The sequence below is a fragment of the Bos grunniens genome, chromosome 15, assembly GCF_055505025.1.
Source record: "Bos grunniens cultivar Pamir isolate PY7600 chromosome 15, Bosgru_T2T1.0, whole genome shotgun sequence".
In the NCBI taxonomy this organism is placed as follows: Eukaryota; Metazoa; Chordata; class Mammalia; order Artiodactyla; family Bovidae; genus Bos; species Bos grunniens.
The window spans coordinates 32,124,363-32,149,334 of NC_141179.1; the positions used below are offsets into that span (position 1 = coordinate 32,124,363).

At 46.4% G+C, this 24,972-nt stretch overlaps 1 protein-coding gene and 1 pseudogene across 3 annotated transcripts in view; both read left to right on the forward strand.

The window, feature by feature from the left end:
• Positions 1-20,313, forward strand: part of GRIK4 (glutamate ionotropic receptor kainate type subunit 4) — a 498,615-nt gene extending 478,302 nt beyond the window's left edge. For both annotated transcript variants that reach the window (XM_086338321.1, XM_086338322.1), the window contains 2 exons: positions 15,730-15,848; positions 19,491-20,313. In XM_086338321.1, coding sequence (XP_086194447.1) covers positions 15,730-15,848; positions 19,491-19,850 — 479 coding nt within the window. In that variant the 3' untranslated portion in view covers positions 19,851-20,313. The remainder of the gene's footprint in view (positions 1-15,729; positions 15,849-19,490) is intronic.
• A 1,620-nt stretch (positions 20,314-21,933) lies between these two features.
• Positions 21,934-24,972, forward strand: LOC147357609 (large ribosomal subunit protein eL30 pseudogene; annotated as a pseudogene). The gene is made up of 2 exons (XR_015142473.1): positions 21,934-21,947; positions 24,488-24,972. The product of XR_015142473.1 is annotated as a large ribosomal subunit protein eL30 pseudogene (transcript).

The following is a 24,972-nucleotide window of genomic DNA, read 5'->3' on the forward strand; positions in this document are numbered from 1 at the left end:
AAGTTAGATGTAAGAGACTCAGGTTCAATCCCTGGGTCAGGAAGATCCCCTGGAGGAGGGCATGGCAACCCCCTCCAGTATTCTTGCCTGGAGAATCCCAGGACAGAGGAGACTAGGGGGCTGCAGTCCATAGTGTCACAGAGTCAGACACAACTGAAGCGACTCCACACTCCCACACACAGTGTTCTCTCCACCAGGAGCCTTAAAAAGGTCATTCTTTTTAAGACACACATAAGATTGCAGCCTCGGGGGCTTCCGTGGCGATTCAGTGGTTAAGACTCTACCCCTTCACTGCAAGGAGTGTGGGTTCGATCCCTGGTCAAGGAAGTCCCTCATGCTGTGAGGTGCAGCCAAAGGGGAAGAAAAGAGATTGCAGCTTTGGCCTGACAAACCTTCCAATGGTTCCCATCTCACTCAGAATAAAACTCAAGCTTTCTATGACTCCCGACCCTACCTGATCTCTTCCCCCCGTTTTCTTCCTGCTCCCCAAGCCTGTTCCTTCAGAAGCTCCCTCAGAGGGGCCATCAAGTCCCCACCCTGCATACCTCTCCCCCTCCTCTTTACTGCTTTATTTCTCTTTTCAGACTTTGTCACTACCTGATATTATTATTTTCTATTAATCCGTTTACTTTCTGCCTCTTCTAGAACATAAGTTCCATGAGGGCAGAGTTTGTCTTCCTCACAGGGCTGTCCACTGGGCCTGGCACATGGATATTGTATTGAATGAATGAATGAATGCTAAATCCAGCTGGATAGAGAGCAGTCACTGACTGCCGTGAAGTTGAGGCGGGGCTTCCCCTGTGGCTCAGTGGTCAAGAATCTGCCTGTAATGCAGGTGTCACAGGAGCCATGAGTTCAATCCCTGGGTCAGGAAGATCCCCTGGAAGATGGCAACCCACTCCAGTGTTGTTGCCTGGAGAACCCCTTGGACAGAGGAGCCTGGCAGGCTACAGTCCATAGGGTCGCAGATAGTTAGACATGACTGAAACCACTTAGCACGCGTGCACGAGGGTCCTGAACATGTAGCATTTTCTGTTGGGGGAATATACACCCTGGCTTACCCAGGACAATCTCGGACTACATATCTGCTGTAGATCAGTTAATGCCTGTTAGTTATTTTTAGAATGCCCTTTCATTCTCCAAATGTCCTGGTTTGAGCAATAAATCATCTGGTCACCCCAGTGATCTACTGCAGCCTTGCTAAAATATGCAGCGAGTTTACCTATACACGCTGTCCCCCAGGGAGGCAGCAGAGGAGTGAAATGGATGATCCTTGTGCTTCCCCTCTTGGCTCAGCATGAGTGATTATCCAGGATGAGACAGTGAGGGAGTGACTTTGTGTTCCTAAGTGTCTCTGTGTGCATCTTGATCCTGCAAGGAGAGGGCTCAGGAATACAGGAGCAGCCCTTAGTCATTTAGAATATCGTCTTTTTTTTTTTTTTTTTGGCCACATCTTGCAGCATGCAAGATCTTAGTTCCCTGACCAGGGATCAAACCTGTGCCCCCTGCAGTGGAAACACAGAATCATAACCACTGGACCACTAGGGAAGTCCTGATCTGGAGTAACTTAAACTAGAAACAGAGAGATGGGCCTGGGACCCAGAGTGAAACAGGAGAGATGTCCAGGTTTCTGGCACCCTAAAAGCCCTTGATCCTCCTCCAGCCCTCTCCCTCCCACAGTGGGTTGGGTGCCTTCTGTGGTTTTGGATTGAGCACTCAACATGCTGCGTTGCAACTCTTGGTGTCCTCTGCCTGGTCAATGGCCCCTTAGAGTGGACCTGTCTCCTCTGCTCTATGTCCCTGGCCTCCCCTGCAGAGACTGACACATAATGGGCACTCAGTGAAAGTTTGTGGGATGTGTGATTAGAGCCACTGACTGACAGCTGTCAGAAGACACCGCTTAGGGTCCCCCTGGGCCACACTAATGAAGAGCAAGGGCTCAGAGAGCTGCAGGGACCCCACCAGCTCTGGCTGCTCCAAGCCTCCCTCCTCTTCTCCTTCTCGCTGGTGGTGAGGTCCCCCACTTTCCTTCTCTTTGTAAACCTGATCCTATTTGATCTTTTGGAGCCTGGTTCCCCTCGAGACTCACGACTGAGTTATCCCAACTCTCCAGTGTCCCCTTTCATCCCTGACTGCTAAACCCAGCCCCTGGCAGTTAGTATTTGCTTGTGTTTATTTTCACCAGTAATCTATAGAGGAACACTTGGAGGGCAGCAGATCAGCAAGGACGTAATGATGACTCAGGAGCTGGGACCTTATGGCTTTCACTCAGGGACCTCAATTTAGATCATCTCTGTCACATTCACGATTTCACCCAAAGGGCAGTGGAATCCCCCCACCGCCCAAGAATGGAGCTTATCAAACTTTTGCCCCCCTGCACACCTGTTTGTTCTGCCGACTGCTACTATGTTGGTTCTCTCCCCTGAGGCAGTGTGCACAGGGCTCAAAATCATGAATAGTGCGTCAAGGGGACTCTGCTCCATAGATGGCCTTGTTATTTACGCTGTAAAATGTCTTTAAGCCTTAGTTTCCTTCTCTGGAAAACAGAGCTAAAAATAGTAATGACCCTCCTTGAGCTATTGCAGAGATCGAATGAGATAAATCATGTTAAATGCTTAGCAGGGCACCTGGTTCAAAGGAAATGAGAAGTGATTTTATTCTAAATTTTTAATCTAAATAAGCAGTTGAGGTCTGAATAGTGTCCACAAGTGCATCTGTCCACCCTGTATTCCTCCAGGCTACATAGTTCTTTTTCAACACATAGGACATTAGTTTTCTATTAATAGTTGTTCCCTATGGACTGTGAAAACCTTAAGGACAGGGTCTGTGTCGTATGTATTTTTCTATCCCAGTGACCAGCATATCATTTGACATTTCATCAGTACTTGATGCAAGGAATAGAAAGGAATGAATGAATCAGCCATCATCTCAAGGACCTACAGACTGGTCCTACTTCCTAAGTCTGTTTTCCTCCAGACAGCCCTGACATCCAGGAAGTGGATGGAAAGTGTTTACAGAGCCCCCACTGCCTCCAACAAACAGTGGAGACTGCTGTGTATCAGGCACTGTGCTGGGCTCCGAAAGTATCAAAAGCAATGAGACGTGGCCCTGCCCTCAAGAGGCTTAGCACCTAGAGAGAGGCGCAGATCATCTCTGTAAAACAGTCACAATGCAGAGATGCTTTCATAGAGCTGGACAGAAGGTATTATGAAGCCCCAGGGCAATACTTCTGAGCAATATTCAGGGAAGGTTTATGGAGACATGGGGCCTAGACCATGAAACATCCATTAGGAGTTACAGCTTTATTTGTTTATTTTTATTTTATTTATTTATTTGGCTCTGCTGGGTCTTCACTGCTGCACGGGCTTTTCTCTATTGTTGTGTGTGGGCTTCTCATTGCAGTGGCTTCTCTTGTTGCAGAGCACAGGCTCCGGGGCACATGGGCTTCAGTAGTTGCGGCTCCTGGGCTCTAGAGCACAGGCTCGATAGGGATTGAACCTGAGTTACCTGCATTCGAAGGCAGATTCTTTACCACTGAGCCACCAGGGAAGCCCTGGGAAGTCACAGCTTTAGGAAGATTATGGAGCACAGCTGTCACACTCAGAAATTGGATTCAAAAAAGCAGGGTGAGGTTGGATTAAGAGGACATTGAAAAGTGGGTGAAGGCGTGTGGACAGCAGACCAGTGTCCCAAACTTTCCCATGGAAGAGATGCACAGCAGAGGGGACTGAGTGTGGACTTTTGAGGGGTCTGGGGACACAGTCACAAGCGTCTCAAACAGCCCGACATGTTTGGAATATCCTTAAAGTCTTCTGTTTTGTCCTAAAAACACGTGTGAATTTTGCATCTGACAGCCGGATATGGGCATGTTTATGTAATGGAAAAACCCTTTTCTGGCCTAAACTCTGGGTAAAATCGTGTCCTAGGAAGATGTTCTAGGAACACCCCAGAGCTCTGCATACACCTTGGCACACTGTGAGCACACTGGACTGAGTTGGTGACGTTGGTGGCAGACCTCAAAGGTTCTGGCATGAGATGTGGCATCAAGAAAGCAGGTGCTGTGGATGGAGCTCTGAGCTGCCAGTGGCATTCACAGTCCCAGGGGACAGTCATTGCCTTGGGAGGAACAGAGAGGAGAGACTACCTTTAAGTTCTAAAAGAAGTTGTTCCAACTCAGCAGACACAATGTTCTTAGAAGTCAAGGTGTTTGATTTGCTAAAAAGTATTTTGGAATACAGAAGGGCAGTACCTGAAAAGAAGCTTGGTGTAAAGCTGACACTAGAACTTCAAAGACCCAGGCCACCCAGGCTGCAAATTAGATAAAAAGATGCCCTCCTGAGACAGGGAGTTTCTGAGCTGGAAAGGATGTGTTAGAATTTGGAGGGTCCCTGAGAAGGAGCCTGATGTCCGGCTGAGAGGTGGAGAGTGCCAGAGAGAACTCTGGATTTGTTGGGAATCCCTAGAAGCAAAGAGGTTTTTGCTTGCTTCCAGAGCTTGGCAGACCCCAGAAATATGTGTTGTGCTGCATGGAATGGGGGGCGTGAGAGATGGCACGTGGGGACCAGGAGCAGAGAGGTCACAGGGACAGGCCTGCATTTTCCAGGGTCCCAGACAAGGATATTGGAAATCTAAGTCGAATCCAGCATTAGGACAGGACGCCTAACTTCACCCCCATGACATCATCTCCTTGCCAACCTCAGACCTGAAATATATCCAGGAGTGAAAGGGGAACAGAGATAACACTGTATTTAACTGAATATAAACCTGAAATTTTGGAGAAGGCAATGGCACCCCACTCCAGTACTCTTGCCTGGAAAATCCCATGGGCGGAGGAGCATGGTGGGCTGCAGTCCATGGGGTCAGGAAGAGTCAGACACAACTGAGCAACTTCACTTTCACTTTTCACTTTCATGCATTGGAGAAGGAAATGGCAACCCACTCCAGTGTTCTTGCCTGGAGAATCCCAGGGACGAGGGAGCCTGGTGGGCTGCCATCTATGGGACTGCACAGAGTCGGACATGACTGAAGCGACTTAGCAGCAGCAGCAACAGCAAACATGAAATTTAAACATAAAGAAATCTCTGTTTCTGGCAATCAGGTGAAAACAGAAGCCTGAGGTAGACATTTGGTACTTTTATAGGAAAATTAAGTTGTCGTTTTTGCAGCGCGGTTGGCTTGGGATATTCTTCCCCATTCCACAGAGGTTTTAAGAAGACTGTCTGACAGCAGAGCTCAGAATGGATGGAGGAGAGAGACAGGGAAAGCAGGTTCCCAGGGAAGATGGAAAGAAGTGAGCAGGAGGCTTCTCCCCACTCTGCAATTGGGGACTGAATGTTCCCTGGCACGGAGAAGAGAACTGAGCAGATGAAGAGGGAAAATAAACAGTGGAAGTAATCCTTGCCCAGGTCTCATGTGCTTCAGAAGATGCTCGGGTTCTATCAACCAGCTGATGCTGTCTTGCCTCCTTTTAGTCGTCCTTGGGTACAAGAGGGGGAGCCATATTAATCACCGGTGTGGTCCAAGAAGGGGCTGTGTGGGAGATGCTGTACAAATCAGCATAAGAGCCGGGGCTTTGGTTCCCAGCCCAGCCACAGCAGCTGGTGCCAGTTTAACGCACTGACCCCATTTCTGCCATGGCTGAAACCCAAGCAGACATTACTCAGAGAAGCTGAAAGGCTTTCTGGCTGAGCAAAAGTCCACGTGACCTCTGCCAAGCCAGGCCAGAAGCACTAACCTGGAAGGACTGGAGCCACTGCCTGGTTAGTGTGTGACAAATTAGCCATCAGACTTCCAGGATATAACTCACTGCTTGACAGACCTCCCCTCCCCTGTGGCAGAAGAACAGGAGCCAGCATGGCCTGGAAGCTCTCTTCCTTGAAGTCTTTCGTGGGGGCCCGGAATGGAGCTGCAGGACCATGTTTTTTCTTGCATCTCAAGTTGAACAAAGGGCAGTCCTTTTCATTTACTTTCCAAAGCAGCTCCTAGGAGATCTTTCTTTTATTGATGGAATCCCTTGGCTTCCAAATGGACCTAAAGGAAGGAGGAGAAGATGGAGCATTCTGAGAGGGATGGAGGTGGAGGGAACTTTGAAGGGGATCCTTATCTCACAGACCTCTGAAGCTGAGAGTGACATCAATTAGGATGTTTCAGACAATGCACAGTGCCTGGCATAATCCTTTTCTACTGTGTTATCCTATTAAAATGTGATACATTTTAAAGAAAAGGATCTGATGCTACTCCACGTCTAATCCAATATTATAGCTCCAGCATCACTGCCAAAATCCAGAGAAGAATCCTAACATTGGGCTGATGCCACCAATCCGAGTTTTGTTTTGTTTTGTTTTTGCCAGGTCTTCCTTGGCTCTGATGAGAACCACAACATTACCCCTTGGCTTCATCTATCCCCATTTCTTTCCCTGCCTATAACTCAGTGACCGGTTACCTGCATACACAGCTGAAAAACACAGATCATGTGGAGGACAGGAGTATTACAAAAAGAAGCAGGCTTCATTCCAAGCTGCTTCATTTTCTTCTGCCTTGTCTTTTCAAAAACACTCATTTTATTTATTTTCTCACTCAACTCCTATAAAAAGAAATATCGCTAGCCACTCACAGGGGCCAACATCCCCATTCAAGGGGATTGTATTACCGAAGGCTTTGCAGAGCAATCGCCAGACAAAAAGGTAGTCGGTGAATTCCAAGGAAATTAAATACTTTTATCTTAAAAAACACAAGCTCACAATCAGGCTTCAAAGGAACATAAATACAACACCGGGCTGTGAAAATCAGGATCCCCTTTCAAGGATGGAATAGAGGCCAGTGGCATTGACTCACAAAATCCTCAGAGAGCAGGAAGTTTGCTGTCTGGCATGGCGGGAATGAAAGTGTGAGACATCTTAGCAAGAGTGGGGGCGAGTGATGAGAGGGGTGGGGGGAATTGTGGGGACATTTTCCCTTCTCTTTCTTCCCTGGGGGCCCAGCTGTATTATGCTGGCTCTCTAGTTTCTCTGGAGAGAGCCAAGACTGGAAACCTGAATATGGGAGTTTAGATAGTGTCTCAAAGTGATGCTTGCAGAGAAAGCCTCTTCCTAAACAAATCGGATTGACTGCTCAGAGACAGGGAAACTCTGGGACGGGGGTAGGGGTAGGGTGGAAAGCGTGATCAAGAAGAGAGGTGAACCATGGCCCGGTGTGTCTGCATCAAAGGAGGTCAGCGAGTATAAAGACCACAGCCGCACCGTGTCTGCAAAGTGAGGCAAGATTAAGTCAATGGATCTTTGATCCAAACATTTGATGTAATGTTCCCAAGGACAGCAGGGGTTTTCATAAGTGGAACTCACAGCCCATACATGGGCTTCCCTGGTGGCTCAGTGGTAAAGAATCCACCTGCAATGCAGGAGACACGAGTTGGATTCCTGGGTCAGGAAGAACCCCTGGCAAAGGAAATGACAACCCATTCCAGTATTCCTGCCTGAGAAATCCCATGGATAGCACAGCTTGGCGGGCTGCAAATCCATGGGGTCGCAAAAGAGTCGGTCATGACTGACTGACTAAACAACAGCACAGCCTCCCTCCCCAGGCACTCGGGACAGGACTGGGGCAGTGGTCCTAGAAATGACTTCAGTCATGGGAAGCCAGGTTGAGTCCTGTAATCATGCTCCTGCAGCATGAAGGACAATGGGGGCCCCCAGTTCCCTGGAGAGGTGGTGTAGGGTAGGGATACAGCCTGAGACTCCAGCTTCCATTTGAATCAGGCACTTCCGCTTGCCAGCTGTGGGGTCCTGGGCAAGTTACCTGACTCCAGTACCCTGGTTTCCTTATCTGGAACACAGAGGCAAGGGTAGTGCCAATTTCACAGGGCAACTGTTAGGATTGGATTAAAACGTTTAGCCTAGTAAGCTGGCTCATAGTAGACATTCATAAAGGTCAGCTTTACTTTTATAAACGTTAGCTGGGCAGCCAGACTTACCTGGATTTCACATCTTAGCACTGAAGACTTGGGCAAATTCTTGAAGTTCTCTGAATTTCTGTTTCTTTAACTGTAAAATGCCGACAGTGTACCTTCTTTATAGTATTTTTAATGAGAATTGAATGAGATCCGAGGTGCTCAAGCTTAGTTAGTTAGTTCAGTCACTCAGTCATGTCCGACTCTTTGCGACCCCATGAATCGCAGCACGCCAGGCCTCCCTGTCCATCACCAACTCCCGGAATTCACTCAGACTCATGTCCATCAAGTCAGTGATGCCATCCAGCCATCTCATCCTCTGTCGTTTCCTTCTCCTCCTGCCCCAATCCCTCCCAGCATCAGAGTCTTTTCCAATGAGTCAACTCTTCGCATGAGGTGGCCAAAGTACTGGAGTTTCAGCTTCAGCATCATTCCTTCCAAAGAAATCCCAGGGCTGATCTCCTTCAGAATGGACTGGTTGGATCTCTTGCAGTCCAAGGGACTCTCAAGAGTCTTCTCCAACACCACAGTTCAAAGGCATCAATTCTTCTGCGCTCAGCCTTCTTCACAGTCCAACTCTCACATCCATACATGACAACAGGAAAAACCATAGCCTTGACTAGACGAACCTTTGTTGGCAAAGTAATGTCTCTGCTTTTGAATATGCTATCTAGGTTGGTCATAACTTTCCTTCCAAGGAGTAAGTGTCTTTTAATTTCATGGCTGCAGTCACCATCTGCAGTGATTTTGGAGCCCCCCAAAATAAAGTCTGGCACTGTTTCCACTGTTTCCCCATCTATTTCCCATGAAGTGATGGGACCGGATGCCATGATCTTCGTTTTCTGAATGTTGAGCTTTAAGCCAACTTTTTCACTCTCCACTTTCACTTTCATCAAGAGGCTTTTTAGTTCCTCTTCACTTTCTGCCATAAGGGTGGTATCATCTGCATATCTGAGGTTATTGATATTTCTCCCGGCAATCTTGATTCCAGCTTGTTTTTCTTCCAGTCCAGCGTTTCTCATGATGTACTCTGCATCTAAGTTAAATAAGCAGGGTGACAATATACAGCCTTGACGTACTCCTTTTCCTATTTGGAACCAGTCTGTTGTTCCATGTCCAGTTCTAACTGTTGCATCCTGACCTGCATACAAATTTCTCAAGAGGCAGATCAGGTGGTCTGGTATTCCCATCTCTTTCAGATAAATTGTAAAGTGCCCCTTCTATAATTTTTATTTCGATAAATTGCAAAATTTATCAGATGCGTTTCCCATCCCTCTTCTATTCTGTTGCTTTTCCGACCCTTATGCCATCACTGTCTCCAGAATCTGCTAAGGTCTAGTCAACAGATGTCATGATCGATGCAAGAAGAAATGGCAAACTTAGTTTCACAGTCCTCAGCGGTGCAAACATGATGATTCACTTTGTATTTTCTGAAAAGGTTATGTAGGTCAGCTCATATATGGGCAAGTAAAGTTGTTATTTACAACAAATAAGTCCATAGAGATGGGGCCATTTAATATATTTGCATGAATGTAGGTGAATGTGGCTCTGGATTGTTTTTATTTATTTAGTTGCTAAGTCACGCCTGACTCTTTGCGATCCCATGGACTGTAGCCCTCCAGGATCATCTGTCCGTGGGATTTCCCAGGCAAGAATACTGGAGTGGGTTGCCATTTCCTTCTCCAGGGGATCTTCCTGACCCAAGGATCGAACCCTGGTCTCCTGCATTGGCAGGCGGATTCTTTACTGCTGAGCCGCAAGGGAGCTTCTAGACTCTGAATTAGTAAGTGCTTGAAAATCATATCGGTCAAAGAAACCATGTTCTTATCAAATGTTGTCAATCTGGAAGACTGCACCAAGCTTCAGCACCTAGCATAGTGCTCAGCTCATGGGAGCTTCTCAAGAAGGATGTGTTGACTGATGTCAAAGACAAAATACACTGCCTCCTAAAGGGATTGTGGTACCAGCCTCTCCTCTCTCTGCCCGTGCCACGTGACTCCTGTTGCCTCTGCCTCTTTGCTTCCCAGGCTCCCATTCAAAAGGAACTGTCCTGCCTTGCATTTGCAGATTTCCACAGGACCATCTGGAGATATGCACGGGTTTTAAGGTCTGGGATATATGTGCACCTGAATCCAAGAGGTGACTATTTGCTGGTCAGAACCAAAGGCAGAGCAGGTGGCTGGGTGGGTGGGTGGAGATTCAAATCTATTCAGAGGTACTCCCTTGCAGGTGGCCCATTCCCCCCTGTGGTTCTGGAGACAGCGTTCTTCATTTGCATCTGTCAACTATCATTTGTATTTGTGGGCAATCTGTGAATGACACCAAAGTTAGTCTTTAATCCACTGAGAGTTTATGGGGAGAGTTTGATTCCACTTTAGTTTAATAGTCTTACTTCTGGGACCCAACTGAGCCTTAGAAACTCGTGTCAGGTACATCTCAGTTTGAAAGCCATCTGTCTGGATGGCTTCTGTGTGGTCTTGTCTGAAGAAGGGGTGGGGGTGATAAGATGACTCCAGTACAGGTGTGGAGGCATCTATGGGTGCATCATGGGCCTTGGGGTCAGACTGGAGGGAGGCCACAGGACAGGCTGCTCTGAGTGATGGCTGTGAGCCGGGGAAGGCGTCTGACTTCTAGGAGAATGACTAATGACGATGTTAACGGAACCGCTGCTCCCTCCTAACTCTGCTTCCCGCTCACTCCCCACTCCATCTGTTTCTCAACTGCAACTCTGCCAGCAATCTATTCTTGCCTCCCTTTTCCAATAAGTTCCTAAAGGCACGAGCAGTATATAAGCTCCGCTCCTACGGGGAGGGAGCCACTCAGCCCGGAGTCAGCATGCTGGAGCTGACAGCCCTGATTAACATGCTGGTCTTGAAACAGGAGAAGCTGGGAAAGAGAGGCTGTGGGGTGTTTCACTGACTCATAGTTTCTACCAGAACCCCATTTAAACCTAAGCTCCTTTAAGAAGCTTTCCCTCACCTGATCAAGATTATCCCAGCACAGATCACCTGTTTGTTTATAACTCTCCCCCAGCCCCACCCCCCAGACCTGCTCAGGACCACGTACTGTCAAGTCCACATTGTGGACCATCCATGTCATGTTCAGTCCCACTTTGGCCAGCCATTTAGTACAATCTGGGCCATCTGTCTGTGTCACCAGGCTAGGATAATTGGATGAGGGCTACTGCTCAAACTCTCAGTCATGTCTGACTCTGCGACCCCACAGACTGTAGCCCCCACGCTCCTCTGTCCATGGGATTTCTCAGGCAAGAATACTGGAGTGGGCTGCCGTTTCCTCCTCCAGGGAATCTTCCCAACCCAGGGGACAAACCCACATTGTCTCTTACATCTCCTACACTGGCAGGCGGATTCTTTACCCCTAGTGCCACCTGGGAATAATAGATGAGGACTGGCCCACTTTATTATTAATTTAAAAGCATTTGATTAGGAGTGAGTACATATCACAATATGAATCCAAAGTTTTGGGTAATGCAGGCATCTACACCTGTGATGTCCTTATCCTCTTTCTGTCAGCTCATTTTTTAAACAAGCATTTATTGACTCTTACGATGGGCCATGATTGTGGTTTTACAGAGCTGAACAAGACATGGATCCCCCTCTCAAGGGAATCACAGTCTAGTGGGAAATCAAGGTATCTACATTAAACTAATGATTATTCTGTGCAGTTTTAGAGTGATACAAGATGTATTAGAAATCTTCTGACCAGAAAGATCACTCAGGCAACTACATGGATGGTAAAGTTGAGAAGGACAGGCTGTGTGCAGAGAAGTTATTTTAGAGTCTTCAGCCAAAGTCCAGGCAAGAGATGGGGGCCTGAGCTAGGGACGTGGTAGGAGAAACAGAGAGAAAGGTAAGAAATTAAAAAAGCATTTAGGAGGTTAAATCAGCAGGACAGTACACGGAGGAGAGGCAAGAGACCCAGTGCAGGGAAATAGGAGAATATGCTTCAGAGCCAGCAAAGACAATTGAGAAGCCTGGGGGAGAGCAGAGAGCAATGGCTTCATGAAAAAAAGGAGGAAGAGGAAGTTCCCTGATGGTCCCATGGTTAGGATTTGCCACTTTTACTGCTGTGGCCCAGGTTCAGTCCCTGGTCGGGGAAATGAGATCCCAACAACCTCACAGTGTAGACAAAAAAAAAAAAAAAATGCAAAAAGGGGTTGGTTGACAATGTCAAGTGTTACAAGAAGTCATCTAAGTTCAGGACTGGAAATTTTCTGATAGATTAGAAACCAAATGTTCATTGGTGACCCTGATGAACTTGGTTTTAGCGGTACAAAACAAAATTTCATGGGATGACAAGTAAATATTCAGGAGGATAAAAGTGAATTCAGAGCACAATCATTTTCTCCTTTAGATACCATAGACAGATCACCTAGCACCTAAAAGCTTTTCTTGAGTGTCCAAAACTATGTTTGAGGTCTGAAAAAAATTATTAGCTTCAAAATGCAAAAAGAAAACTGCTAAATTAAGTTGACGTGTAATTAAATATCTCCAAGATGTAACATTGCTTCAACTTCATTAACTTTAAATTTAATATTCATAAAAACTTCACTACATTTAGAAACAATTTTTTCAGCTTGGTTTTTCTCCTTTTGCAAACATTCTCTTATATGCACAACAACTGCTAAGAAATCACAGCCAATTATACATTAATCGTTGCTTGCCACTCCGTCACATCAGAAGCAGAATTTTAAAAATGCATTTAACATACAATGTGGGTACATTTTCTTTTTGTTTCATGTGGGCTGGGGCCTCCAACTGTAAGTGTTTTAAGAGCTGTCTTAAAATAGTTCTGATATAGACAAACTGCTTCAAAAAGCTTGGCCAGGGAAGAAAGGAAAAAAGAAAGGTATTCACTAGACAGAGCTGGAGGGAGGAGACAGATTTTTTATTTTTCTTTTTTAATTTTTAATTAATATTTTATATTGGAGTATAGCCAAGTAACAATGTTGCGATAGTTTCAGGTGGACAGCAAAGGGACTCAGTCATACCTATACATGTATCCATCTCCCCCAAACTCCCCTCCCATCCAGGCTGCCACATAACATTTAGCAGAGTTCCCTGTGCTATACAGGAGCACCTTGTTGGTTACCCATTTTAAATATAGTGGTGTGTAGACATTGATAAGAAGGGAAAGACTTGAGTGTGTTTTCGTGCTGAGGGAAAAAGCCAGTGGGGAAGACAAGACTGGGGAGGGCCAGGATGGGGACAGAGGGCGACAAGGAAACACTAGAGCCCAGATGGCAGAACTGGGCCTGAGTGGAGAACGCCTCCTCTGCAGAAACACGAGGGGAGGTTGAGTTCCTAAAAGGGGATCCTAATCTTTTTTCTGGAGCTGAAGCTTCAATACTTTGGCCACCTGATGCAAAGAGCCAACTCACTGGAAGAGACCCTGATGCTGGGAAAGATTGAAGGTAAAAGGAGAAGGGGGTGACAAAGGATGAGATGGTTAGATACCATCACCAGCTCAATGGCCATGAATGTGAGCAAACTCCGGGAGATAGTGGAGGACAGAGGAGCCTGGCATGCTGGTCCATGGGGTCCCAAAGAGTTGGACACGACTTAGTGACTGAAAACAGTGTTTTCTCTATATCAGGCAGAACTATCTGAAGGTGATAGGAAAGTCCATGGTACCTCAACAGTCACTTGGGGCTCTGTTTACCTAAACAGGCGGGCCTCCATGGCATCAGTTATCACTTCCCCTTCACTGGGGAGCCCTTTCTCCACAGGGGCCGGCTGGAGAAACTGGTTAGTCCATGATGTTTAGGTGAATGTTCTAAAACCCGGTTTTCACCACCCCTAAAGCTGTGGCTGCACACCCCAGCTAGATTCTTGGGGCATTCCCCCTTAAGTGTTTCTTTTGTGTCTCTGATATTCCTGTGGTCAAAGTGAAGTGAACTCGCTCAGTCGTGTCCGACTCTTTGTGACCCCGTGGACTGTAGCCGGCCAGGCTCCTCTGTCCGTGGGATTCTCCAGGCAAGAATATTCTGCCTAAATGGTTCCAGGTTAGAGGGACAGGCCATCAAAGAAGCCCAAGCACCTTCCTCCTGGAAGGAAGAAATCTACTCCAAACTCTATATGCGTTCCCTTAAAACTGAGTTTTTTTAAGTTGTCTCTTGGTTTTGATTATTCAAAATAGAGGATGTTGTATTCATGCAGGTCCTCAAGAGTTGGCTGTGTGGACCTGCAGACCAGAGTATATAACCCATTGGGTGCATTCATGATGTGAGCCCTTGGAGTAGCAGATTATTAGTATAGGCAGATGCTGTGCCACGCTTTGTTATTTTAAAAACAAAACAAAAACCAAAAAAACAAGACATTCACTTGAGGCTTTGTGAGAGGAAACCCAAGGCATCTTGAAATGGCTAGGCAGGGATATTTTTCCAGCTTTGCCAAGTACAGGAAGCAGTGTCAGATTTCTGCTCCTAAACCCTGGTTCATCTCAGCGTTGCAAGACGCTGGCTCTCCCTGACACGACATAGCTCCCTGTCCCATGAGGGCACTGCTGGTTGAACAGACACTCAAAACGTGCAAGTATTCAGGAAGAGCATAGGAGGGAAGCCACGCTCTTGGCACTTTCCTAGATAAAAGCTGCTTTTAGATTTATGATTGTGGCCCCTGATGAGTCAGAGTTTCATGTGTGTCTGACATTCCCCCCCAAAAAGCATCCAGTTACATAGCTAATGTGGTGTTTGACATTGCAGAAGTGAAACAACCATATAATTCTAGAAGTATTTGTTAAGTATATGTTATGTGGACGGTCATCATACTAGGAAGTGAGGTTATAACCAGATATTGTGCCTAACTTGAAGAAACTTGGCTATGTACGATGCTTTCCCAAATACCAATTTGCAAACAAATTTTAGGCCTGGCTGGAAAAGAACCACCTGTGAAATGCATTTAAAAATACAGATTCCTAGGCATCATTTCCAGAGGTAGGGATTCCGTAGGTCTAGGGTAAGGACTAGGGATCCGTGTTTTTAATGAGCTTCCCAGATGGTTCTGATGGCCTTTAGGTTTGGGAGCCACTGGTCTGGTGGAATAAAAAGTTTTACTTTCCAAGGAAGTATTTTAGTAACATGCTGACACAGATAAGTAAAAGAAACTTTTTTCTATCCACAGTTAGGTTACAAGTTTTTTATATCCATAGATATAAATGGCTTTATATCAAGCAAACACAGTGTTAGGAAGATTGACTACATTTTTGTGAAACAGCTAGAATTTGCTGGTATTTTGATATCATTGTTATCGTTGTTGTATAGTCGCTAAGTTGTGTCCGATTCTTTTGCAACCCCATGGACTGTAGCCCACCAGGCTTCTCTGTTCATGAGATTTCCCAGGCAAGAATACTGGAGTGGGTAGCCATTTCCTTCTCCAGGGGATCTTCCTTATCCAGGGATCGAACTTGCATCTCCTGCATTGCAGGCGGATTTTTTACCACTGAGCCACCTGGGAAGCCCTTTGGTATCTATAGGCGAAATCCAATTTTGCCTGAGCCCATTTTCATAAGATGACCACCACTCCCGCCCCAAGAAGCCTCTCACCAATCTCCTCCATCTGCATCTACATCCCCTTCCCCTCTTCTCCTCCAGCTACGCTCTGCTTTTGTTTCAAAAGAATAATTATATCTCAGGGAACATGTGTGTAAAGCATCTACAAGTCTCAAGTGCTGGTAATTCAAATAACATTCAACATTTTTCGTAGAATAATTATGTCTTCCAGCTCTTTTACGCTATTTTTTTGTTTGTTCTCACTTTCTTACAGGACTAGGAATGGAGAATATTGGTGGAATCTTTGTGGTTCTTATTTGTGGCTTAATCGTGGCCATTTTTATGGCTATGTTGGAGTTTTTATGGACTCTCCGACACTCAGAAGCGACTGAGGTAAACCTTCTAATGGGTATGACCTATATAGTGTTGGCAGGCAGGGCAAAGTTCAGAGGCTCATGCAGGGACAAAGGTCACTTCAGACAGAGCCTGTGAAATCCCACAGGAGGGTAGGGGGCCCATGGATTTAGCACAACTGTGATTTAAGGTATAGTATTAAAAGGAAAAACAAGCAAAAGTAACCAGGTTACAATGGAAACAGTGGCTTTGGCTCTTCCATCTTAAGTATGTTTTTTGCCTTGCAGGTAAAAGCTGTCTAGAGCTATTATCCTAATTCATGAGAGCTCAAAATGGCATCTTCCTTCTCAGAGATTTGGAAGACGTTTAATTCTCAGACCTGTGACTTAGAAACTGGGTTAATTACGCTTCACACAGATGGAGGAGTCTAAGAAGGAGGAAAAAGACTTTATCCAATTGTAGCCCCATTCTACCTCCTTACACGCTACTTGCATTATTTGTTTGTTTTAATTGGGGTATAATTGCTTTACAGTGTTGTGTTAGTTTCTGCTATACAATGAAGTCCATCAGCTATATGTGTACACATGTCCCCTCCCTCTTGAACCTACCTCTAGGTCATCGCAGAGCGCCGAGCTGAGTTCCCTCTGCTATACAGCAGCTTCCCATTAGCTATCTATGTTACCCATGGGATAGAGAGCAGTATGGAGGTTCCTCAAAAAATTTTAAAAAAAACGAAAGTATACTGGCATCTATCTCAGTCTCCCAACTCCTGATTGTCCTAAAATCTCTCTCCCTAACTGACACTGGAGAAACAGCTCCTAACAATAACTAAGGGTCCAGGGCTCCTATAAACCTCTGTGGTCCAGCCTCATGTAGGGCCTCGATTTAACACAGCTCACCAATCTCTTCCTCTTTCTCATGTCCCCTTAGACTTTCAAGCCATCACCCACTCCTCATAACCCTTTGCTCCTTCATGACTAATGTTCCCTCCTGTCTCACCAAGAGATCAGGAGTGACCAGCCCCCACTGAAGATCACCGCCTTAAAAATCCATCCACAGCTGGAGCCACCCCTGGGCCTGCCTCGCATGTTCTGGTCACCCCTCCACCTCGTTCCCATCTTTCCTCAGCTCCTCTAGGATTATCCTTTTTCTCTCATTTATTTTTTCTCCCTGTTCTCTCCCCGAAGTCCACAACTACACTGTTTATCCCATAGTCTCAAGTAACAGCCATGTTACTATTGCTCTTGCCCTCCCTCTCTTCTCTTGCAAACCCAGGTAATCCACTGCCTCCACCTCCCTGTCTCACCTCCCATTCTGGCCTCACTCAAGGACAGCTGGCTTCTCCCCACCTCTGCCCTGAAAGGTTGTGGCTAAGAGGCCTGACCCCTCCCAATGAACAAAACCAGAAGATAACCCACTGGGCCTTATTGGACCTCAGTGTGGCCCTTGATGAAGTGGGAAGTTCCTTCCAGAACTCTTTCTTCCCTTGCCTTGCCTGCTCCAGACTCTCTTGGTTCCCCACATCCTTCTCTCTTTAGCATTACTGGCTCTCTTCCTCCATCTGCTCCTTAAACAATGATGCTCGTACCTCTCCCTAAGACCTCATTTAGGTGTTCCTTGCCCTCTGAAACCTTCCCCACATCTCCTGCCTTCTCCCCCAAATCAGAACGCTACTCATTTCTCCTCCCTTCCACCACCCCTGTAACCAGAGCATAGAGCAGTCACACACTGTGTGCCAATTATTTTCACATCAGCCCGGTTACTAGACATTTTGCTACCCGAAAGTAAGGACTTGGTCTTTAGTGTCAGTATTCCCACTACTAAGAATTTGATACTTAGTTGACAGTCAATACATGTATGTTGGTATATTCTGTCACATATAATAGATTAGGCAGGAGATGATGCTTTTGTTATTATTAGAAGCACAGAGAAGTCAAGACTTGCATAGAGTCTCTGCTATTTATTGACAGTCTTGAGTCTCATCCTGACTCAGGCCGTGTTCCATTAGGGGAGTCTACTTCTCTGTAGCTGCTTCAGGTAGAGGATCTGTGTAAGCTGGGTTATTTTCCCAAGAACTCGCCCATGTTCTGGATGTACCTTGAAAAATTCAGTGAGGAGTTCAAGCTCTCCCAACATCTAGAAAGAAGAGTAAAGGCTATATGAACAATTTGATTATGGTAAAGCAACTTCCCGTTTCTGCTGATAGAATGGGAAGACTGGAAGAGAGAACATGAAAGAAAAGAAAGTTCCTTCTCCCATCCTGGGGGCAAAAAGTGTCCTTTCCAGCACAGAGTAGAGAACAAAGCAGAGCATGTACTCACTCTGAAGTAGGTAGGTGTAGATTCAACTTCTAGGTCAGCTATTTGTTAGTTGAATAAGTCTAGTAAAGTATATAAATTCTTTGAGCCTCCATTTCCACATCTGTGAAATGGGTATAACTATGATAGTCATGGGCTTCCCTGGTGGCTCAGATGGTAAAGAATTCACCTGCAATGGAGGAGACCTGGGTTCAACTCCTGGGTTGGGAAGATTCCCCTGGAGGAGGGCGTGGCAACCCACTCCAGTATTCTTGCCTGGAGAATCCCATGGACAGAGGAGCCTGGGAGAGCTTGAACTCCTCACTGAATTGTTCAAGGTACATCCAGACCATGGGTGAGTTCTTGGGAAAATAACCCAGCTTGCATAGACCCTCCACCTGAAGCAGGTACAGAGAAGTAGACTCCCCTAATGGAACAATTAATGGAACAATGCGGGCGATCGCAAAAAGTCGGACACGACTGAGCGACTAAGCACAGCACATGGTTGTCATGGTACAGGTTGAAGATTCTTCATTTGCAATTCTGAAACCTAAAAAGCTCAGTTCAGAAAGTTCCAAGTTTTTTGTTTGATGCCAGCGTATTTGGTGAGAAACCTCAACTTGGACTTATATGAGGCTAATGTTTATGGTCTTTCTCTCACTTGGGGTGAGCATATATACCTTTTGCTATTAATGTGTTTGAATGCAGGGTCTTCCCCAGAGCCCACTGGAACAGATACATAATGTATTTTATGTTCACTGTATTACCTTGTCCAAATCCAAAATATTCTAAAACACAGCTGGACCCAAGAGTTTCTTACCAGGAGAGCTGCAGGAGTAGATGGCTGTTGTACAGTTCTTGTTAGAACAGCAGCCTCTCCAGCCATAACCAGCTAATTAAAAGAAATGAGACTTTTTAGCCTGAGAACAGAATGTTCATGGAGACAGGGCTGCTTTTTCAAATACTTGAAAGACTGACATCTGGTAGAGGGATTACTTATTTAGTCAGCTTCAAGGTCCAAATTTAACTGGGATCCATGGATGACAATTTCAGGGAGAGGAATTAAGTCAGTAGAAGGAAGCAGCGTTTAAGGGAAATATGCAAAACTGGTAGGGGCGCTTTCCCACCGCGGTGAGATTACTGTCTTTGAAGGTGTTCGAAGTTGAAACAACCAGCTGGTAGGGCTGTTGCACACGATGGTATGGAGGATGTTTGAATATTAAATAGCGGGTGGAAGTGAGAGGATGAGTTGAAAGACCATCGATCATTTACGATGATAAAATTCTGAAACTCTGCGCCCTGATTGCTCGCCCGAACTAGCACGCTGGGGACCGTATGGGGCTGCTCTTGAAAGATGGGGCTATGACCTTCCCATGTCCTGCAGGGGTCCGTCTGCCAGGAGATGGTGAGCGAGCTGCGCAACATCATCTTATGCCAGGACACTGTCCATCCGCGGCGGCGGCGCTCTGGGCTGCCGCCGCCCCGGCCCCCCATCCCGGAGGAGCAGCGCCGGCCCCGGGGCACCGCGACGCTCAGCAACGGCAAGCTGTGCGGGGCCGGGGAGCCAGACCAGTTAGCGCAGAGACTGGCCCAGGAGGCCGCCCTGGTGGCCCGCGGCTGCACGCACATCCGCGTGTGCCCCGAGTGCCGCCGCTTCCAGGGCCTGCGGGCGCGGCCGTCCCCGGCGCGCAGCGAGGAGAGCCTGGAGTGGGAGAAGACCACCAACAGCAGCGAGCCCGAGTAACCCTGCCGCCGCCGAAGATGCTCCGCTCCTCTGCCCGCTGCGGGGGCGGGATGCGCCGGGCCGGCGCCTGCTGCCTGCCGGGCCCTCGGACTTGTACAGCGTCCACCCTTCTCTCCGGATTTTGGATCCAGTAACTTTACAAACAGATCAAAGAGCCTGACGCCCCAGCCGGAGGCGGCGCCCTGGTCCGGGGAGCTGGGGCCACCCCAGAGACGATGCGCCCAAGTGGCAAGGGACTCTCTGCCTCCTAGCCACAAGCCCCCACTCCCCTCAGTGGGCCTTCCCATCCCGCCAAAACTACAGAGTCCGGGTGGGGGGTCCCTGTCCAGACCGTCAGATGAATTGGTGGCATCATCAGTGGAATTTCCCCCTAGGAAGGGGCCATTGTACCCTGGGTCTAGTTCTTACAGGAAAAAAAAAAAAATTAAACTCAACAGGGAAGTTTTTCTTTTCTGGATTTGTATATTTTTGTTAATGTTCTTTTGTTGTCTCTTTTGCCTTCCTTCCCTCCTTTGTTGTCTCAATTCTCTTCCCTTGTTTTGCTTTCTTGGAGAGGCGGGGAGGCTGGGTTAGGGATTGGAAGTCACCATAATCTCTGTTACCATTTCCCTAACTTTTAGGATATGGAGCAGCCAGTGCATCAAACTCCAGGTGCTGAATTCTCCTTTCTGTGTGGTGACCGGGGACATAGGGGCATGGAGGAGAAGGCTCTTGGGAAGAATTAGGTGGAGAGTCTCCAATAAAGGTCCATTAAAGTAATTTTTAAAACGTCCCAAACCAATGAACTCAAAGTTGACTGAGAGAACTTGAAATGCCTGAGAGGTTAATATGTCCCTTCTTTCTGTTTCTCTTTTTGACTTTCACTGTGATTGGGTTTGGTGTGGTCTTTGATGAAAGTGATCTCTGAGAAGGAGAGGAGAGGAGTGCAGAAGGCATTGACTATCCCAGGGCTGGGTTAAGGAGCAGAGAGGGTAAATGCAAACTTCCTGGACAGTGGCCTTGGCTCAGTGTTCATGGGGTGGGGGGTGGGGAGAGGATGGGGCCCCCTGCTGGTCCGGTGCAGACTTTGTTACCTGCACCTCTTTTTAACAAAATTCAGTAGCTGCCTATGAAGCCAGAGCTATCCTGGATTGGGTGACTTCTTGCTACTAGATGGGAGACCTGGGTACAACGTGCACATGTGTATGTGTGTGTGTGTGTGTGTGTGTTTATTATATAGAAAGACCATAAATAATCAAGACTTTGCCAGGTTCCTGGGAGAGAGGTAGGGCCTTGTGGCCAGTGCACAGGCCTGGGAACTAGGAACTCTTGAGTTCTTACCGACACATGGGCAGTAGCCCCCTTGTATGACTTCACATGAAGCATCTCACTTCTCTTCCGTCTGCACACTCAGAGTTACTGATGCTTTCCAAGCTGTCAGGTGCCTGCAAAGTGCTTCTCTACTTGTGAGATGCTTGAGGGTCCACAGCATCTTCTGACGGGAGGGGCAGCCTTCCCAGCAGCCACTTGACCTTTGCTTGGCTTCTCCAATTGGGAGTTTCACACACAGAGTTCTCATGTTCTGATGGAAAACAAATTCTATGCAATTTCTGTTTGTCAGTTTAGAAAATCCAGAGGGAGAGAGAGCTAAATAGCTACGACGATCACCTCCCCCACCGTCAACACCTTGAATCGAAATTGTCCTCCCGCTGTTTCTGTTCTGAATGTACTAACGTGAAGACCCCTTTGGAAGACGACGAGCTTAATTCCATGTTTTTGCCATCGACATTAGGTTGACATCTTCTTTGTGCCAGGACAGTTGGTTAGAGCAGCCATCCTGGGGGTACCCTGAGACGTCAAATAAAGGATACCGGTTTTGTACTAGGCTGACCTCTTGTCTCACATGAATTTGAGTCCTTTTACTTTTTCCTCTTAACTCATCAAATGTCAGCAAGCTCTGCAGACACGAGTCTTTTTTTTTAAACCTTGCTCGCTTGAACCACCTGAAGGAACACGGACTTGGCGGGAAGGGCACCTGGAGGCCGACAGACTGCAGACCAAAATGGTGCCACGCTGCCCTCAACTCCAGCCCTTGCTTCGCACAATGTGGTCCCTACTGTCAGATCACATGTGGAGTGGGAAGGGTTTTGTTTTGTTTTTTTTTTTAAAGACAAATAAAACTCATTTTTATGAGCAAGACATCTTGATCAATAACAAACTTTTTTTAATGGATTAGTGAAGTAAATGTCCCCATGAATCATTTATAAAGTCTGTTTCTTTCACGGAATAAAGATAAGACTGGCGGCGCAAGGCAGTTTCTATCAGCTGCAGAAACCATTGCTGCACCTCGCTCAAGCTGCTGCGTGAACTTGCAACCAGCTAGTTCTCATTCTTGGTTCATCTCTACTTTTTATCTGTTGGTTGTTGCCTTTCTTTTCCATTCTGTATTTTCTATCTGACTCTATATACTGTATAAAGCTGTTTTTTCTTGTCTGTTTATCTTTCTTCGACTGGAATATTTACAATAAAACAGAAAGAAACCCTGAAATGTTAGTGATGGATGAAAGCTGTCTGGGTTTCGAAAGAGTGGTTTGGTGTGTCCAAAATCCAGGTACTCTGAAAGCAAATAAAAATATAAACCCACATTTTGTCTTCCCCTCCACCTGCCCTTCTCTCTTGCCCTCTCTTCAGTTCCCACCCCCTTCAGCTCTTTGTTCAGACCCCAGAAAAACCTAGGTGGCTTCTTTCAGTTTGTAGTCCTGGAGACAGAGTCAATCCCCACCTCCCACCCCCAAATGGATACACATGTTAATGAAGTTCAGGATTCATAGGGTTTTGTCTTCCTAAATGCACTTTCACAGAATAGTCATCTATTGATACCTAGGGTAACTCTAGTCAGATATCACCCCAGATTCCACTGGGAGCTTGAAGATTACATCAATTAAAATATAATACTTTGCTTTATTTCTTTTAATTGCCTTGCAGGGCCCCAACGGTCACAAGATCTCTACCTCAGAACCCAGGTGGGGTGTAAGTTGAGTACGTAGATGGCCAAAAATCTTTTGGCTTCCTCTAATCCAATGCTCATATGAGAATATTCATCCTGGGAACTTGCCAACCGGCCCTCTTATTGGTTAGGTGAGACCGAAATATCATGATAACCAATCCGCCTGGGGCTTCTCTGTGAAAGTTTATTAGTTTGGAATTCCAAGGAGTTTAATTTTCTTTGGGAATCCAAGGGGGACTTCCCATGGTGCAGAAGGCCAGAAAGGGCCGGGGCATTTCAGACTCGGCAGGCTGGTGGTTTGAGTGAAGCTTGAGAGAACCATTTGTAACCCTCCCTCCAGTGGGGTGTGCACAGCAGTAAAGCAGTCTGGACACGATAAGGGGGATTTGGTTCCCTGATGGGTAGGCGACTCTCTGGAGGTAATAACAAAGAGGCCTGTTGGGAAAATTCAGAGAAGGAATCCTTTCATAAAGATTTCACTTAAAGCTAGTGCTTCCTATGGGACCTCTCAAAGAGAAAAATTAAGCCTTTAGTTGCTTTGAGCTGTTCGCTTGTCTTTCTGTGAAAGGTGGCTTCTCCCCACAACCCCACAGGCAAATCCTCCAACATTAGCCAAACGGAGTGCCTCAGGGGCTGACAACCGGGGATCCTACTGCATGCCTCAAAGATTGGTGATGACGTGCCTTTAGAGAACTCCTCTCATGGAAAAAATATTCATTATTGCTGTTTAGTCGCTGAGTCTTGTCCAACTCTTTTGCGACCCCATGGACTGTAGCCCACCAGGCTCCTCTGTCCATGAAATTTTCCAGGCAAGAACACTGGAGTGGGTAGCCATTTCCTTCTCCAAGGGATCTTCCGGACCCAGGGCTCAACCCAAGTCTCCTGCATTGAAAGGCGGATTCTTTATCATCTGAGCCACCAGGGAAGCTAGAAATAACAGGTGTTGATTGCAGAGGAAAAAGTCTCTAAGTTTTAAAACTGAGGAGGTCAACAACCCCTCTGTAATTTAAGGGCAACCTGGAAAGAGCAGTTCTGTCACTATCAACAGAATGTTATCCTTCAAATTCTATTAATTTCATACTAATTTCCAAATCTGAATGAAAACATATTAATGTTACCGTAAGAACTGGCACGAAGATCAAGAAAGAAAAATGCTTGTGAGGGGAGTAGAATGGAAAACAAACTCTCTGATCAGAAATGGCAGAAAAGTTGTTGGCCTAAGAAGAACCATAAAGAGGTTGAGTGTAGGGACTTCCCTGGCAGTTCAGTGGTTAAGACTGCTTTCCAATGCAGGGGGTGAAGGTTCGATCGCTGGTCAGGGAGCTAAGATCCCATGTAGTGTGCAGCCAAAAAGCATAAAAGAGAAGTAATACTGCAGCAAATTCAATAATGACTTTTTTTAAAAAGGAGTTGAGCATATAATCTGCTCATATATTAAGTGAGACCATGCATGTAAATATTTTAGTGGTCAGGATTGAAGGAAATGAGTCAGAGAACCAATGCATTGTAACTGAGTTGTATCTGGGTAGTTTAACTTATTTACAAAGGTAAATATATAGAGTCTTACTGCAAATATGTAGAGTCTGTATTATAGAGGATGGAGGTCAGACACATAAGCGCAATGATCCTCTTGCCAGAAAATTAGCTAAAGAATCCTGCTGCTCACTCCCTGGCCATCTTGGTGGCTGCTCTTGGTTGGAGGCGTCCCGCATCTAAGGCAAGAAGATGATGGCTGCAAAAAGACGAAAAAGTCACTGGAGTCGATCAACTCTAGGCTCCAGCTGGTTATGAAAAGTGGAAAGTACATGTTGGGGTACAAACAGACTCTGAAAATGATCAGACAAGGCAAAGCAAAACTGGTCATCCTCACCAACAACTGCCCAGCCTTGAGGAAATCTGAAATAGAGTATTATGCCATGTTGGCCAAAACTGGTGTCCATCACTACGGTGGCAATAATATTGAATTGGGCACAGCATGTGGAAAATACTACAGAGTATGCACACTGGCTATCGTTGATCCAGGTGATTCTGATATTATTAGAAGCATGCCAGAACAGACTGGTGAAAAGTAAATCATGTACAATTTTTCTTTAATAAAACTGGCCAGAGCTTGTTTAAAAAAAAAAAAAAAAGAAT